Source organism: Lynx canadensis, chromosome C1, assembly GCF_007474595.2.
Source record: "Lynx canadensis isolate LIC74 chromosome C1, mLynCan4.pri.v2, whole genome shotgun sequence".
NCBI lineage: Eukaryota > Metazoa > Chordata > Mammalia > Carnivora > Felidae > Lynx > Lynx canadensis.
Genome location: NC_044310.1, coordinates 86,635,397 through 86,654,599, shown reverse-complemented (window position 1 = coordinate 86,654,599; position 19,203 = coordinate 86,635,397). Strand labels below are relative to the sequence as shown.

Here is a 19,203-nt window from a genome sequence, read left to right as displayed (position 1 = left end):
CATCTTCTCCTTCTTCCACCCCATCATGTACTCTACACTGCCCCACTCCAAGCTAGAGTTCCCTAAATGATATGTGACTTTAGTGGTACATTTTCACATTCTCTCCCCAGAGCAGAATGGGCTTTCCTTCCTGATCTATGTGACAAATTCTACTGAGTCCACCTAACCCTATTTTCCCCTGAAGCCTTTTCTATCCCACCCGGAATTCTATCCAACAACAGAATTAATAGCTAACCTGCTTTGTGTTCCATTGCATTTTGTACATACTATACATCACACTATATTGAAATATTGTTTATAGATATATTTCTCCCTTGTTCTTATCAGTACCCAACCAGAACATGAGATCTTGAATGAGAGTTAATTCTATTAATCTTTCATCTCTAGCATTTAGTGTCTAACATGTAGAGGATGATCAATGAATCCCTGTTGGATGCATTAATGATTCACAATGAAACAAACCCTGCTCCTGAAATAATTTTAAATGTAAGTTTATAGAAAACTTTGACTAACTTATATATGTTTTTTGATAGGTACTAATAAATACATTATTAAAGGCAAAAATATATAGGAGAAAAAACTTAGTTTTAATCACTGATGTATATATTCATCACTCTTGGAAGAAAAATTAATGAAGTTCAGATGGATGATGTACCACCATTCTTGAATAAAGTTAGGAGTTGTTCCCAGTTTTAAACTCAGTAACTTCTTAAAAACCATATGGACTGTAATCAGAGGTCGATTATAGCCTAAGCACGTCTAAGCTATAGCCTAAGCTTGAATGTTACAGGAAATTTTGTTTAATTTTGTTTCAAAAACTGCTGAAGGTGTACAGAGGTAAAACATAAAACTTCATATGTGAAGTACAAAATATTAGAATTAACCAAGCTTAAGTTGCAGACCTACAACCTAAGCAATAGTTAAAAATTGACAACACATCCAGGTGCCTGGGTAGCTCAGTCAGGTAAGCGTCGAACTCGATTTCGGCTCAGGTCAGGATCTCACAGTGGTAATATTGAGCTCCATATTGAGCTCCAAAATGGGCTCTGCACTGAACGTGAAGTATGCTTAAGATGTTCTCTCTCCTTCTCCCTCTACCTCTCCCTCCCTCCAGCACTACCTTTTTCTCTTTCTTAAAAAAAAAAAAAAAAAAGGAACACCTCAGTATCTCCTAGGGAGCTTTTGCAAACCATACTCAGATCCTACTTCAGTGCAGGACACCTAGAAAGGCTCAATCAAGTTCAATGAAAGTGAAAGAGAAAAATAGCACAAGAAAAAAGAAAAAAAAGGGAAAGGGGTAAGAAAGAAAAGAGGATGGGTGGAGGGGGAGAAAAGAAGGGCACAGAAAGAGAGAAAATGCATTACAAAGACAATCTACTTCCAATAATGGCAAATATTCAACATTTTCTTAAGTCAGGTCTCTGCAGAAAGCTATGCAGATACATAACAAGAAGACTCTACCCTAGAATTAAATTTTTAGCTGTATACTTTACCACTCAGATTATGTGTAAGTATTAGAATTCAAACTACTCCTTGTTGATGTGTGCATAAAATTTTGAATACTATTTTCTTGATGATGCAAGGTCCTTCAGAAGCTCTGATATTTCTATTTGTCTCCCTTCTCAAGAAAAATGCTGTTTTCATAATAACATCCATTTTCTCTTCATAGTCTCTTTACACTCAGTAACCCTATATTATAGTTTGGGTAAATATCATGATTTTATTTTATTAATCAAAAGAGAGGTCAAAATGTATTAAAATACTATGACAAAAGATACATACTGACAAAGGGAGGGCTAAAGTACATAAATCTCTACTATTTGAAGCACAGAACCAAATTCCTTGTGGCTTAAATTTTCTATTATTAAAAGACCCATAATAAATTACAGTCCATTTCCCTGAGGGAATAAAAAATTAAGAAATTAAGAACTAGGGGCGCCTGGGTGGCGCAGTCGGTTAAGCGTCCGACTTCAGCCAGGTCACGATCTCGCGGTCCGTGAGTTCGAGCCCCGCGTCGGGCTCTGGGCTGATGGCTCAGAGCCTGGAGCCTGTTTCCGATTCTGTGTCTCCCTCTCTCTCTGCCCCTCCCCCGTTCATGCTCTGTCTCTCTCTGTCCCAAAAATAAATAAACGTTGGAAAAAAAAAAAAAAAAAAGAAATTAAGAACTATACTTTTAAAATTAGCTCAAGCACTATTTTTTTCCAGTGAAGTTTTTCCTGACCATTGTATCACGTGGTACTAACCCTTTCCTTCTTTTTACTGCACCATATGTTCATACTTACACGACTGGAGCCATTCAACTCAAATGTGCATAACTGTTTATGTACGATTATAGTCCCAGATTGGTAACTTACTCAAAAGATGAGGCTATATCATACTCATCTTTCATTTTTCAGTGTAGTCCAGTTCTTGGCCCAAAGAATGAACTTAATAAACATTTAATGTATCCAAACCTTTTAGAGTCAATGAAAGTAATAACCTACTGCTGCTTATGTTTTTCTAATGACAGAAAATAATACATAATTAAACTGGAAAACATGCAGAGTATTACAAAGCTGAAAAAAATCCATTTACTTTCAGTAACAAGAGATAACCTTTGTCAACACTGTTTTCCTTTACTTATCTATTGTGAAGTTCGTATTTTATGTGTGTCACTTAGGCACTTTTAGATGAGTGTTTACAAAGGGAGCTATTTCTAAGTTACTATTTATGCCTCCTTCTAAAACCGTTTTTAAGGTTAATAGTTCTTAATTGCATCAAGACAAAAAAAGGACAAGGCAATGAGGTAATAATGAGTTTGTACAGCTTTCATCTATGTGGTGATCGTTTCAGTGACCTGCCCTCTTCTGTTTTTCTGACCCCCTTTTATATAACTGTATAACTCTCACAACACCTTCAATGACAAAGCACGCCTGATTTGTTTCAAGTCCAGATCTTTAGACATTTATGTTTATGTTTGTCTGCCCAGAGATTTCAAATCACAGAACAACCTTGACCACACATACTGATGAGGGGGCAATGCTGACAAATAGTATGGCTAATGCTGCTACATGAGAATTAGCTCTGCAGAACTCCTGCTATTGATGAATTTGACGTGAATTTGTTAAAAACCAGGCTACAAACATAATCTTTCATACTTTGATGTTTGGGGTTATTTACCACCACCAGATTTTTGGTTCCTGCCAAACGTACATTTCAAATTTCACAGCAGAGATAAGCTTTATCAACTTATGACAACTTTTCAGAAAATTGCACATTTAAGGACCGAATTTCATTCTTTCATGCTACCCCTGAAATCAGTCTTCTTTCTGATAACGAGGCATTTTTGTAACCTCTTTGAGATTTCTCTACCTGGACTATTTCTTCCAGAAAAGGTTTTGGCCATAATTTAACATTTCAGTCTGCCCTGGTGATTTAAGTAAATTTTAAAAAAAACCCTGAAAACAGATTCCAGTGAAAATGAGCAGAGGCTGAACTTACCTGACAGTCAGCGTCTTCCTGGTGAAAGCTTTGCTCTGTCACACTTAAAAATAAACTCCACAAGTGGAGATGTGTTATTTTCCATTTTTGTGCTCAGCTTTAAGGATTCATTTACCAAGAGAATGTCATTGACTAAACTGTAATGCTTCCCCCAAATAATACCAATTCTTTTTTTTTAAGAGACAGAATTGCAATCAGCCTTTGCTACAATACAGTGTGTTTGTGTGTGTGCACAACAGTCCAGATCATTCTTAGAATGTGACTGTTGGGGTTCAAATAATGGCCTTGCCATTTATTAGCTGTGTGACCTCAGCTAGCTTAACTTCCCAATGCCTCAGTTCCTCATCTGGTTTTAGTAAAAATACACATTAAACAAGTTCATATAAGTCAAGTTCTTAGAACAGTGCCATCAGGCAGGCTTACATAGGCAGCTCAAGGCTGCCTATAGGATGGGTACGTTTTAGACCCTTCCTAGAATACCATTAGCAGTCATTCTCTGTGAACCAACCACATTATAATCAAGAGTATTTTGCATTTTTAAAACTCTTAAAGACAAGCCTTTATATCGGTAGTTCACCACAAAGTTTGATGATCTTCACCATTTTATCACTAACAATTTCTATCTTTCTTCCACAAAGATGGAGAAAAGATAAACATCTTTTGCACTGGAATAATGATGATTAACATAGATTGGAAGCTCTTGGTTTACCAGGTCCTATAAGTGCTTTATATGTAGAAGTTTATTTCATCCTTACAAATGCCTAAGAAATCAGGTTTTCTTATTGCCACTAATTTACACACAGGGAAACCAAGACTCAGAGATCACAGAGCCAGTAGTAACAGAGCAGAGACTGAGCTGTCTGTGTGACTACAGAGACAGAAGCTGAATTCTTAAGAATGGCACTTAATTATGGAAGGGACTGCATGGGAAATTCAGTTTAATACCCTCATTTCCCAGGTGAAGAATCTACAGCAAGACAGTGACTAAGCTCGTGTAAAATCAGTCTGGGGGACTTAGTCCGAGGGCCTCTCTGTCATACCACTCTGCATCCTTCTTTCCTCTAGTCTAATCCTGGATTTGTATTTCCCCACTTCTTCAATGTTGAGTAGAAAGTCAGGGGGAAAAAAAAAAAAACACGTTTGCCCTGAACATATTCCTCCCCCACACATCCATTTTTTTCTCCTTTGAAGTAGCAACAACAGCTGCCAACCACGATCCCCCAGGCTTATAGAGTATCAGTCGGCTTCACAGATGAAGGCAAAGATGAAAAGACAGAATCCCTCCTTTAAAGAACTTTGCTAATGTTTTTCACTCTAAATTCATTCTTTCATTAGTGAACACTTTTAAGACAACTCTGAAAGCTCAAGGCAAGAATAGCAAAACACTGAATTCTAGGAGCTACAGGTGGTCCCTAACTGATTGCCAAGGGCCAGATGAAGGGGAGTTAGGTGAATGGACACTCAGGTCTCCATCTTCTGTAACTCATTTTATTTAAACACATCCTTTCCAAACTTACGATCTCTTCCACCTTCCCTAGGTTATTAAAGACAAACTTCATTAGCCAAAGGCAAGAGGAAAAGAAAACCACTTCCACATTTATTTAGGGTTCCAGTGATTTGAGCCCTTTAGCAAGAGGAGACATAACAGGAGTTAGAGACTCTATTTCTTGGCTTAGACCCAAAGTGTGTGCATTCTAAATCTGAAATTGGGAAAGAAAAAGCATTCCTAACTATAAGCATAAAGTTTTAGTATTTTACAAAATTGTTTTAGTCACATAGACATCCATCACTCACATAAAAACACATGCAAAATGTGTATATTACACAGATTTGTTTTGCAATAAAATAGGCTCTATTTTAACTTCACACTGAAAATGATCTTTTAAAACCAAGGGCAAGTCAGGAAGAAAACAGTAACATTTTCATTTAGTCATTCATTTAATAAATACTTATTGAGAACCTACTATATTCTGTACTGTCCTAAGCACTGAGAATGCCCCAGTGAACAAAATGGGCAATGTTCCTTCCTTCCCGAATCTTCATTTCTAGTGGAGAAGACAAATAATAAAGAAGATGAATATAAATAAAATATTTGGGAATCTAACTTGTAGTAAGTTCTAACAAGGAAAAAAAATAAACATCAAAAGACATTAGAAGTAACCAGATAAAAAGAATAGAAACTTGAGATGGCATGGTCAGCAAAGACCTTATGAAAAGGTGATCTTTGAAATAAAACAAAAAGGGCTAGAGAGATTGGATTTCACCAAAGAGCAAGTCCAAAGGTCTTGAGTTGGAGGATTATCTTGTATCTCAGAGAAAAACACCCAGAAGAGCAGAGTAGCTCCAGTAAAGTTAACAAAGGGAAGAGTTGTAGAAACAAAATCAGAGAGATAAGAGGAAACCAGATTATGTACAACCTTACAGTTCAAGCTAAACATTTTGACTTTTACCATGAGCTAGATAGGAATCTATCAAAGAGTTTTAAGCAGAGGGATAACATAATCAGACATATTTTAATAGAATCACTCTGGTTCGGGGAGTTAAAAATGGACTGATATAGTACAAGGTCAAAACCAGTGGCTTCTATAATCAACTAAATGAGACATAATGGGGACTTGGAGCAGTACAGTGGCAGTGAGCATGGTGTAAAATGCTGGATATATTTTGAAAGTAGAGCCTAGAAGATTTGTTGATGGAACTGGTAAGAGATGTAGGAGAAATAAAATAAGGTTAAGTTTGAAACCTTTCTAGTCTGACCAACTGAACCACAGAGTTCAAATGGGAAGACTATAGGAATATCAGCATGCATCTGCTTTGTTTTGCTGTTTTGCTTTGTTTTTTTGGGTTTTTTTTTTTGGCTTTTTTTTTTTTTTGGCTTTGTTTTGTTTGCTGGAGATAGGGAAGGAGCTCATTTTTTTAACATGTTCAATTTAAGATGTCTATTAAACATCCCGGTGGAGATGTCAAGTAGATAATTGGATATACAGGTCTGAATTGATAGAAGAGGTCTGCTAGGAAGAAATGAATTTGGGAGTCATTAGCATATAGATGAGGAAGAATCAACAAAGAGATTGAGAAAGATAGGTCAGAGAGTAGGAGGAAAACTAGGCAAGTGTGGTATCCTTGAAGCCAAGTGAAGAAATTACTTCAAGGAAGAGAAAGTACGAGTCTAATGAATGCTGCTCATCGGTCAAGAAAGTTGAGGTCTAACACTTGACTGCTAGATGTGGGATCTTTTAGCAATATGGGATTATCGGTAGCCTTGATAAAAGTAGTATCAGTGGAATGCAGAAGTACACACAAAAATTTGATTAAAATGAAAGAAACTGAATGGTGATTATAGACAACTCTTTCAAGGGGTATGCTGGTAAAGATGTAAGAAACAGGAATAAATGGATAGAAGTAGGATCAAGAAAGTACTGTTTGTATATAAAATAAGGGATATAAGGAAGTGATCCATTAAAGAGGGAAGACTTCTTGATGTCAGAAAGAATTAAGAAAGCTGTCTTTGAGTAGGTCAGATGAATGTGATCTAGGGCAGTCTACTCAAAGGGTAGTCCAAAAATGGCAGCATGTGCATCAACTGGTAGACCATGAGAAATGCAAATTATGTGGTCCTATGCTAGAGCCAAATAAGTAAGTATCTCAGAGAAAAACACCCAGGGTCTCAGGTGGGACCTAAGGACCTGTCTTCACAAGCTTTCCAGGTTATTCTCACACATGACAGTATGAAAGGTATTGATCTAGTGCAAAGGGGAGGGATCAATCTTACCTAGGAACACAGACAATTTATCTCTAACAGGAGGAAAGGTGGTGTATGTGGGCATTGGTGAGGTAGCTAAGCAGATATGGTAGTGGGACCTTATGGAAATTCTAATTACTCTGACTTCTCCATGAAGGAGGAAGCAAGATTATTGGTCCCTTTTTTCCTGCTTTGAGTTGGACTATTAGTTCCAGAGACACAGAGTGACTTTGTGTTGCATAGCAGAGTTGTATTAATCTCCTCATACACTCCAAGTCCAAATCAGCTAATCCTTGCAAAGATATGCTTCCCACCTTTTCGGGGCCTGATGTTCCTTAAACTGATCTACACTTTCTGCCCCTGCCTCAATCATGCCGTTTCTCACCAAAAATAAGGTTGCCATTTACAGAGCATCTGCCATGCTACAGGCACTTTCAAATATATTCTCTCCTTTAGTCTTTCAATATATTCTCATTCTCTCATTCAGTCCTTCCACATAGGTTCATTTATCCATTATTTTACACATGAGAAGGTGTAGACTCATAAATGAAACTGTTTACTTACCTAAACACTTACATACCATGACATCCGGGGTATATAGCATCACCAAAGTGATTTCAACACAAGCACTCTATTTTCCTCAATTTTATGCCACTCTTCCTACTTTTCCTACTTAGGTTGCTAACAGGAATCCATTTTGTTTTTTCCAGAGGTCACTTTGGTTTAAGTGTTCTTTTAACCAACCAATGCATCTTTCAGTATTCTACTCAATTGTTACTTTCTCTTCCCCTCCCTCACCTCCCCCTGCCATTTCCCTTCTCTTTTCCCCTTCCTCCTCCTCTTTCATCAATTTCTTTACTCCCTACTGTATCTTTACAACTACATCTAATATGTCATTTTCCTCCCTTAAACCATCCACAAAGTTTAAATATTTTAAACTACAAAAATAAAGTACAAGTAGTCTATTCTTTCTTAAAGTTTCTACTGTAAAACATGTAATATCAGCCACTTTCTCATTTTGCCTAAAGTCAAACTTTTTGGTTTTCTATCATGTTTTATGTGGCCATCAGGTCTTTTCACGTGTTTACTTTTTCAGGTCTGCCTAAGCTGGGTTCCCCAAAAACCCACACACAACCACCAAATAGCCCCCAAAGTAGAAAGCGTGTTGAGCATTAAAGCACTGTTAAACATTTGTGCTCCAAATCAAGGAAAAAAATTCTAATGACAGAATATGCCAATATTATTTAAGCTTACCTATAAATCTTCCTTGGTCAATATTTGCTTTCTAATTATTATATAAGTTTATCATGAAATATCCTCTAGGTAATAAAAAGACAGGGTAACATAAAAAATCTAATGAATAAATATATTAATCAATATTTAGCAGCAGTCCATGAGCAGTAATGCACTGTTGTAGGTTTTATCGTTATTGACCTACACTGAAACTCTGAAAGGAAAGTAGGTGTGTAGTCAGGTCACATTTTCTGTTAGGTTACTAAATTTAGTAATATCTTCACCATTTACTAGTGACAGAACTTTTTTTTTATTACTTTTCAAGAAAAGTATATAGGATATCATATATAGGTAATGAAATCTAGACATTATCTAAATGTCTAAATAAAATTGTTGGTAGTTTAGGACAACGTGTTCCTAAATTAACCATTTTTGTCATCTAAGTAGGACACGTTATTTTTACTAGGCCCTTGTGGTCTAGTGAAATTAACTCTTTTCTGAACTCCATGTGTAGGTATATTACCAACCAGGGATTCTCTCTACCATAGGCAACTCATATCCAGTATGTGACAATGAACTCTATCTTCTCCCCAAGTCATACTTCTGCTTGTATTTCTTTTTACATTTATTTGAGAGACAGAGAGAGAGCACAAGCACAGGAAGGACAGAGAGAAAGGGTGACACAGAATCTGAAGCAGGCTCCAGGCTCTGAGCTGTCAGCACAGAGCCCGACATGAGGCTCAAACTCACAAACCTTGAGATCACGACCTGAGCCAAGGACGCTTAAACAGACTGAGCCACCCAGGCACCCCTACTTGTATTTGTTATCCTGCTGAAGAGTATTCACCACCTAAACCCCAAATCTGAATGAAATTCCTCCAGGTAAATTCCTCTCCCTCTTCTATCTATTCAGTCTCTAAGTGGTGTCAATTCTACCTTGAATCTTTACAAAATCCATCCTTTTGAACTCCACTAAATTTCTTATTCCAGGACCCCATCCTCTTGCCTAAAATATGAGAATATGCCCCTAAGTGACCTTCCTGTCTCTGATATGCTTTGCTGTTCCTGCAACACCCATTTGTCTATCGTGCATCATAAAAATGTCAAAGCAATAATAATTTGAGATATAAATCTCAATGACTAATGACTTCACTGTTTTGCTTAAAATTCTTGGAAGTACAGAGAAGATAACTCACAAACATCTTTGGACGACCCTGAAGGTCTGGGAGCTGGTCACTGCTAACATTTCCAGACTCACTCTTGCTACTTGTTCCATCACCACCTTTCACACTATTCTTATGGAACTTCTGTAACTGTGGAGTTTCTTTCCCTTAAAATAGGTTGTGACATGGAAAAATCACTTCCCCCATCTGCAAACTAGAACTCAACTTCCAAAATGGAAATTATAATGATAATCACTTCACTAGATTATGAGAGCACAGCAAACTATTTAGTTCTTTGCAAAGAGTAGCTATTTTTATTTCCCACAACTAATAATCACTGTAACTTAAGCATTATTTCAATGTGTGCCATTTAAACCTGTTCTAAAAACAACACATTATAGATTTGATGTTGTAGATAAACACCATTGAATCATAAATTTTCACTCTTGTTCTGTTTCTATTCCTCAATTACTTGCATCTATGGGGAATTACAAGAAGCATTCCATTTGTTTTGTGTTTTTCTTTATTCCTTTTTGAAAAAAAATGTTTGAGAGAGAGCGCACGCATGCACTGGTGTGCAAACAGGGAATAAGCAGAGAGAGAGGGAGAGAAAGAGTCCCAAGCAGGCTCCACTCTGTCAGCGCCTGACACAGGGCACAATCTCATGAACTGTGAGATCATGACCTGAGCAGCAATCAAGAGTCAAATGCTTAACCAACTGAGCTACCCAGGTGCCCCTCTTCCTTTCTTAAAAATTTGCAAATAAGAGCACTGGTTCCCCCAATATTCAATCCTATATTCTTCTAACGATGCTATTATTTTGTTGACTCCTAGTTCATTAATAACTGTAATTACCATCTGCTATGTTGCATCTTAAGTTATCCAGCAATTGCATGTATTAGTTTTCAATTTTGGAAATTAAGCTCTTGAAAAGACACTTCCTCTCCTAAATCAGGTATTGTTCCAGGTGTATTTTTCTAATAATTACATTTGTAAGTCTACTTTGCTTTTTGTTATTGCCACATTCTAATACTAATGTAAAATTTCAGTCCTTTGTATGAATACCCTATTCAAGGCTAAGTGTAATATATAAACTAATTTACTTTTATCCTTGTTGATTTCTCATATGATAGGATTTTTGAAAGACACAAGTAAGTAATACTTGGTTTTCTAGGCCTGTGGTTAAAAAAAATATGAGTCAACTAATATCATTTGGATAGATTTTGAAGGAAAAAAAAAGAGCCTAGATTCCTAGTAATAGAAGCAAGGAAGATTTGAAAAGTGTCTCAGTATTCATCTTAGTTTAAAGCTCTTTTTGAGAATAAAGGGCATACACACCTGTGTAAATATGTATCTCTTTCAATTTTATTAGACATTTTCTTTATTTCTCCTGCCAAAACTGCTTATGAAAAATATATATCTTTGGCTGAGAATTCCAGCTACAAACAATTCCAGAATTCTCCTAAGGAATCAAAATAATATGTTTCCTTCTTATAACAGGTTCCTTTTCATTTAATTTTCATTCATTTTTCCCTTCATGCCTCTCTCTACATTTTTTATTTTAAAACACATACAAGACAAAGGCCTCTGATTTATTCCATTCAGGACCTGAGATTTATATATGGGCGATTCGTAGTATTTGTAAAATAATAATAATAATAATAATAATAATAATAATACTACCCCTAAGGCCCAAATTTAATATACACATTTGCCAATGGAACTCTAATAAACAGATCATTGAATTTTAAAGCTGGAACGGGCCTTGGAGAGCATGGAGTCCAAACTCAAAAACTGTAAGCCAAAGATTCTAAGTCACTGGCCAGTCACTCAACTAACCAGAGGAGAATAGGACTAGGCCCGCAGACTGTGAATCCAAGTTCTGGGATCTTTTTTAATAAGTCACATGTTCTCTCATGACACGGACTTCTGGTATCTTTCATTCCTCATAAGGTAAAAATAGAGTTAACTGGGTTTGTCCTGTGTCTGAGCAACTAGGAAGCACTCATTCTTAAAAGCAAAACTGGGAACATATGAAATTTCCATAACAGAAGCTTTCCTCTAAGGCTGCATTTTCTCTCTATTCACAAGTAAGCTGCCTAGGGTAATGTTCTCTATAGGCAGTAGCTATTAATCTTTGACTTTTTTTTTTTTTATTAAGAGTCAACAAAGTTAATTTTAGGTTACTGCTAAAAACAAAACCAAAAAAAAAAAAAAAAACCTCTTACTCTCAATAACTGATCATCTTGGAAATTGCAGACTTTGTTTTCATGCTCTGCCTAAAAGTACTCTGTCTATGCTGGGAGAAATCTGTAGATATCAAGTTTGATATTTGAAATGTGCACTTTGGCAGACCTCCATCTAAAGGTGTATTTTTTATGAAGGATTAAGAGCAGCTGATTATACTCACAAAAACCCCAGAGGAAACAGACTCTGTTGATGGTAACTGCCTACAGTGGAGCAGGAAGAGCTCAAGTTTCCCTCTCCCTCCAACCTTTGCTCTGATAATTACCAACCAAGCCCTCCCAACAATATTTCATTTGATGAACCAGCAAAGGAAAAGGAAGCGCAGGGCACTTCCCACGAGGGTGGGGGAAAGAGGTTCTGTGAGCTTTCCCTACTGATTAGAGCTGGGAAAGTTGATCTCTTTTCATGCTGTAGATGAGGCGTGCTGCAGTCACGCCTCCCGCTGCCAGCCCAGCACCGGGATCTTAATCAGTCACTATGAAAACTCATTAGCTCCACAGCAATGAGTCCTCCACTGCTGAAGCTTGGCGCTGTGCTTAGTACCATGGCAATGATCTCAAACTGGATGTCCCAAACTCTCCCATCCTTGGTAGGACTGAACACCACGAGGATGTCGACGCCAGATACCTTAGTAAGTCACTCCAGTGGGTTTGGCCATCTTGGGAAGTAAGTGCATTAAATCAGTGGGCTTGTTTCTGTAAACTGCAAAGACTGAGATTATGCTTCTCTATTTACAGGGCAGCTTCAATGATACAATATTTATGTGCTAACTTTAGTCATGGATATTTCCTTGTGAACACTTTAAAGTTACACCAAAAAAATAAATGGACTGTCTGAGAAATTAGCTGTGAAAGGAAATATTAGAGTCATTAAATTCTCAAGAATGATAAGCTTTAATTTAACTATATTAATCTGAGGTTTGGAAGGATTCTTTAAGAAATATGTTTTGTTTTTTATTATTTTACTTCTTTTAATGTCTGTAAAATTCCCCTAATAGAATACATTCTATGTAATCTAATTTTACTATAGCAGTCTCTTTCCTTGGAATTCAATTCTTGTGACTGTTTGCAATGCCTTTAGTCTGAGAAATCAACTTCTTTTAAACACAAATAAAAAACCTCAGCAATTTAAAGCCTGCCAAAAAGACTTTAAGAGAGCTAAGAAACACAAGCAATATATAACTCACTTGATAAGATCATCTCCCTTTATTGTTTTTTTTTATAAAGACCTCCTATCATAAGTCTAGCTCCTATAGTCTTTGTTTACCTAAAATTAATGTCTTTTTAGCCCTTCCCACAATATAGCAAAGTCTTTTCTGGTAATTTGAACCATGGTTTACTTAGCAATACTCTAAAATCTTTCTAACAAAAGGTTTTTCAGACAGAAGTTACAAATTCAAACAGAAGGAATATCTTTGGAAAATAATTTCCCTGCTATCAAATAAAGGATGAAGAAAATAGTATTTGGAGCTCTTTCTCGTTTTATTTTTATCTATTTTTACTACTGGATTATTAGTCAGTAGTAAAAACTCAGATACTAAAATAATGGTAACCCTACATTTTCAAGAGTTATTTGCATTATTAATAACTAATCTATCAATGTGCAATTAACTGAGGAGAGTCAAATCAAATTAATTATATAATTTACTAGATTCACCCAGTGCTTAGGGTACCAGCAGAGCACATATGAGGCACACTTTGACCCACTTTTATGTACCTCCCTTAGGTCACTTATGTCACCTCAGCACCTCTATGGTTGAGTTTCCCCTCCTTACCTGTATGATGTATGTATGGCAGGAGGAATGTAAAAAGATTTCTAGTTACAAAGAAAGCATGATAGGTCATCAATAAACCATTATAAAATCAATTTACATTATATAATATATACTGTGCCCAATTTTCTCAATGTTCAAGAACCTTACAGTTCTCAGCACCTTAGTTGAATTAATTCTTTCAGAAAATGAATCTAAGAAATTCATGAATGAGTCATATTCCAAACTTGGTACCTTGGATCTGATATGTATATTTTTTTGTGTATAATGAACACTGGTTTTGTTATTTCCTATTGTTGTTAATGGGGGAGAATCAAATTTCTAACAATATGCATGATTCTTTTAGGACTTCTAGTTATCATGTAAAGTTACAGTTAATTCAGTTTCTTTACTTCCTGATTAGTAATCTGTTGTTTGAAAAATGTAAAGCATTGCTATAGTCTGGTTCTGATACAATCAAATTTTCCTTTGAGTGCCAAAAAAAGAAAAAAAAATCAGGAAAGTTTATACTCTTCACTAAAAAGAAGAAACCAGCTTGCAAACTTTTTTTTAAATGCTTTATAGACGTAGCGTACTTTATAGAAGAACAATGGTCTATGACATTTCCTTACCTTAATTATTCAAGATAATTGCTCATACCTTACAATTCCCATGGTGAAAAATGAATGAATCTGTATTTCCTAGATTAAGATCATAAAATGTTAATGCTGGAAAGGATTTCTGAAACCATCCAGGCCAGTTATCGTCACATTATTTTTGGCAGCAGTGTCTTTTTCCCCCCAGAATTAAATGTAATATATGCTGAACAAGTATTTGTTGAGCAAACCTGAAGTGGAAATCCAATTTGTAAAGCAGATCATGGGTCAAATAATAAAGGATGGGGGGAGGCATTTATTGGGCTTCTACCATCGGCTCCTTCCCCACACAATCAATCCCTTGCCCTAAATGAGATTCCTCCAGAGAAATCTTATAGCACTCAAAAGCTGAACTGGAAGTATGAATGAGCTAATCCAACAGCCTCATGCCGCAAGTAGGAAGAATGACCCAAAATGTGGACTGAACAGATTTCCCCCAGCTGGTGAATGACAGAGGCAAGGGTGGACGCAAGTCACCTGGCCACAGTCCTGTTCAGAGAAATGGTCTCCTTCTTCATAAGTCCCTGCCCCTCCTGGCCCTGGTGTCACAGTAGGCTCTTTCTGCTCTGCTCAGGTGGTTTCCCATAATCCTGGACTCCACCTCCCTTAGACAGAATGGTTAACCGTACCCTTCATCGTAGGTTTGGTTAGGATGTCCTGCACTTTTCAACATTCTTGATCTATGTTCTCACTTTATACAGTCTGAATGGGATGAGCCTACAATTGTGTAAACATAAAAAAAAGATGTCTTAAAATTTGTTTTGTGGGTGCTTATGGGATGTGGAGATGGTAAAAAGTAGAGATTTACACAAATATCAAATCTTTAGAAGGGTAGTTTCAAAAAAGCTGGAAAAAAAAGCGTGTTTTAATAATTAAATGCAATTAAATCTGTTTATAGCAAGTGTCTCTGAAATAGTGTCCATTTGATGGTCTCAAAAGCTCAGAGGTTTTTAAATTTCCAGGATGTTTTTGTTAATAAGTAGTTAAATACAGCTTCTTATTAAAGGAATATGCTCCCTCTTGTTTTTGTTAGAATCTTGAAACATTTCTTTATTCTCCTCTGTAGCCCTGTTTGCTTTCTTCTTTCCTTTCTTTTTTCCTTCCAATTTATCACTGGGCCCATCAGCCTTTGGAGAAGATGGTGTCTGCAGAGGTGAGAAAGCTCAGGCTCCCTCTGGCACTTCTCTCTGATGCAGAGAACTGGCCCTTGAGGCTGAGCTTCTGAGAAATCCACACCCGCCCCCCACTGCTGTGGACTCCACACCACGAAGAACCTGGAAAAGAGCAATTAGACAAGCAGAGGACATTCAGCAGACACCAGCTGTCCCCAGTCAGCTATGCTCCTGTGGTGGCAAGAGGCCTCAAAGGGAACCTGTGGGCAGAAGTGATTTGTTTTGCTACAGTTTCATCTAGCTGACTTTTCTCCATAAATAACCACTTTAATGAGTTAGTCAGTTTTAAGTTCCTTAAAATTAGTAGAATACCCTGATGCAAACTCCCTATACTTTTCTAAATATCCTATTCTCAGCTCACTGTCCTTTTTCAGTCTGAAGACACCAGACTTCTGTATTTTACAGACTGCTTTTCTCCCTCAAATCCTTAGGCAATATCCCTTTTGTGAAAGGACAACTAAACAAATTAAAGAGTGGGAGATGGATGAGAGAACAGAACTGCAAATCTTGAGAGCCACAGAGAAAGAGATAATTGCCTTTTTGGACAAGAACTGTGACATGGGCTTATTTATTGAGTAGATTTATTCTTGTTTAAGTACTTAAAGCACAAATAGGGCCAAGAGGGGAAAATTACAAAGACAGAATTCAGGTCAAGCCCCTTGGGTTTCTCCCAGTGGAAGGGGCTGCCTAGAGAGCAGCAAAATTCTTACCATACAGAGCTCGAATGGAACTACGATAACAGACAGAAGCATGAGAGTGGAAAGACACAGGACCAGATACAACCTCTGAGTCTTTCCCAGCACTAAGTCTCTTTATTCCAGAACATGAGGTGTCCAACCAACCTAAACTTTTATCTTTGTTTTTTGTTTGTCGAGTTTTTGTTGTTGTTGCTTTGTTTTAATGGTTACTTTTCTTAGAGGCTTGAGGTTTCTTTGAGTGAAGAATATGCATTTATTTTTAAGAAAATACCACTTTACTGGGGAGCACTGATACTGTTTCAGATTGAAGTTTGCCTGAAAATAGACCAGTCATGCAGACAAATAATGTTAGCTAAGACTTGGTTTTGCCAATGGGCCAGGCACTATTTCAAGTGATTTACAAGTATTAACGCATTTAATCTTTACAACAGCCCCACCAGATAGTAGTAAAACCTATTTTCATTTCCCTAAGGGACGCCAAAGCACAGGAAGTTTGAGTGGTGGAGCCATGAACTGAACTCAGGTAGTCCTGCACCAAAGAAAGCTGGGCACAGCCCTGGGGACAACCTCTAGGACAAGCCCCAGAAGGAGGGGCAGCATGCTGAGTGACCTTTCACTGGTCACCACCTCTTAACCAGCTTGCTCTCCAGGATTACCAGACCATTAGTGGTTTTCCAAGGGTTCAGGAAGGAGTCTTCCCATTTTTTATTCTATTTTGTTATACTTCTTGTTATAAAGACAGCTTTTAAAGAGGTGAAAATCACGACTCTCCTACAGAATATGCATTTCTGATTTCAGTTCCAACTAGTTTCATATAAGAAATAGGAAGAAAACTGCTGCTATGCAGTGACATCTTTATTAACACATCCTCCAGAGCACAGCTTCTTTCAGCGTGGTCTGTCAACATCTCTCATTCCTTTCCTCACATTTCTCCTCTCTTCACAACGAAAGCCATTAGCATGCTAAGCCACATTTCACTCTGAGACCAAACCTATCCTCAGACAAAAATTTATAAGGGTTTTCATCACTTAGGCATCTCCACTCTAAATTGAATAGCGTCTAACAAATGGATTTTTTTGCTGCTTTATTTTCCCTTACCTTACACACCACTCTCAATAAGTAGATTCCTTATTCTTTTTTTTTTTTTTTGCCTCAGTCTGTACTTCTATGAAATGTCTAGAAACTCAAGATAAAACATAAGACTAGCAATGTTCCACTAGCTGATTTGGTTCTCTTAAAAGGATCAGAATTCTGTCCCTTGCCTGCCTCTCCACCTGGACCCTAAGAAATGATTGCAGGGTCCGCCACAGGAATATCCAGTTGGGTTTTGCTGAGCCATTACTGCTAACAACTCCTCCAGGTGCTAATTGCTACTTATTTCCATACTGTTTAGATAAAGCCCTTCACCTGCCGGGGTGCATTTCCTCCAAAGCAAATTTTCTGGCTATTGGTAAATGGACATAGACTATCTGACTCATTCATCTGTAGAGGATGAGAGTAAAGAGCTCTGGGCTGAAAGTGGAAGAAAACTGGTTTGAGTCCTATACATGACATTTACTAAATGGAGGACTTGAAAAAAATTGCTTATGTTGAGTTTCAGCTTCCTCATAAGATAGTGTGTATATCTAAGAGTAGTTGATTGAAAAAAAAAAAGTGAGACTAATACAAAGGGTAGGATTTTAAAAACATAAAAACAAGTTGAAATGCAAGATATTTGTATTTATTTGTACATTTACCTCAGTCCTTAGGATCTTTCTTTTCTGCTACAAAGACCCAGGAGTTTTGGGAGAACTCTCACCTAGTAGCTTTATATTTATAAAGCATGGCTTGGTAATTAAATTATAAGCAAAGAATCCAGACTTGAAATCCAATTGTTAAAATTATCATTTTAATTCTCCTATTTAGAACATTCTTAAATATTTCATGAGTTCTGCAATATTAAAAACTGCTAAATAGTTCATTTAGTTCTTCTAATTAACACAAAAGGTTCAAAGAGAGCTGCATCAGTAACCACTGTGATTAGCATGCTTTGGATAGTAATAAACCACATGCACCCTCCAGGTCCAAGTACTGGCCTTCATAGCAGTTCAGAAAATGCTTCCAGGGTTATCTTTATCAGTTATAAAAGGGAATTTCAGACAACTGGTGGGCAGGGTGGTGGTTAAACTTTCAGTCTCTGACATCGAAGTACAAATCCCAGCTCTGATTATCCCCTGCATGACCTTGAACAAGTTCCTTACTGTCTTGGTTTCCTCACCTCTAAAATGGGCAGTATAACATAACCTCATCCATAAAGTTGTAATATTCAAAGGCAACAGTACATGCAAACTGCCAAGTAATGGCTCGAGCTCCATAAATGTTTGCTATTACTATTACGGGAGTTTTACAGACACTGGAATAATTGCTATTACAAGTTAAAATGGGAGGTCTTTTTCCATTGGTATCCAAAAGCTGTCCAAATATTTCCTTCCACCTGAGGTCTTGGTTGGTTTTATTTTGAGCCTCTTTTCAATGCCAGTATGGATGCCCTAAAAGAGAGCACCAGAGATACTCATAAAACTTCCTTTATTTATCACTGACCCTGACACAGAGGTCTATATCAAAACCCATAGGACTGTCAGGCACTCATCTTTTATATTAGCTTTTTTCTCTTTTGAGTTACCTTTGTCTTGCCAAAGAGGTAACTTGTTATAGTTGGAACCATTCAAACTAACTCTGTAGTAGATAAGGTCAAGGCTCTTTTCACTGATTCTTACAAGAAGACAATTGGAAGTACAAACAAGGCTGGAGTCCACTTTTATTAAGCTGACACTTCAGGGAGAATGCTAAATGAACATCAAACCCTCTTCACCTTTCCTGTTTCCCTCATTCCAGAAAGCAACTGACACCTTGCCCTGTCATGATAAGCTCCTCACTAGTTAGCCAAACACTTGGCAAGTGAACACCAATATTAATGCTGCCAGGTTTAATAATCAGTGTTTGCACTGCTGTTAAAGAGATAATATTATAATTGGGTGACCCCTGGTCCTCTATCCAAAAGCTAAATTTATCCTAGTAACAAG

The 19,203-nt window shown here is 37.1% G+C and overlaps 1 protein-coding gene across 2 annotated transcripts in view; it reads left to right on the top strand.

Annotated features, from left to right (window-relative positions):
- OLFM3 (olfactomedin 3) overlaps positions 1-19,203 on the top strand; it is a 191,443-nt gene that overhangs the window by 133,383 nt on the left and 38,857 nt on the right. The window contains exon 1 of one of the 2 annotated variants that reach the window (XM_030327420.1): positions 12,368-12,496. The exons of the other annotated variant lie outside the window; for it this stretch is intronic. Coding sequence (XP_030183280.1) covers positions 12,368-12,496 — 129 coding nt within the window. Of the gene's footprint in view, positions 1-12,367; positions 12,497-19,203 lie in introns of those variants that run through there. 2 annotated transcript variants of the gene reach the window in all.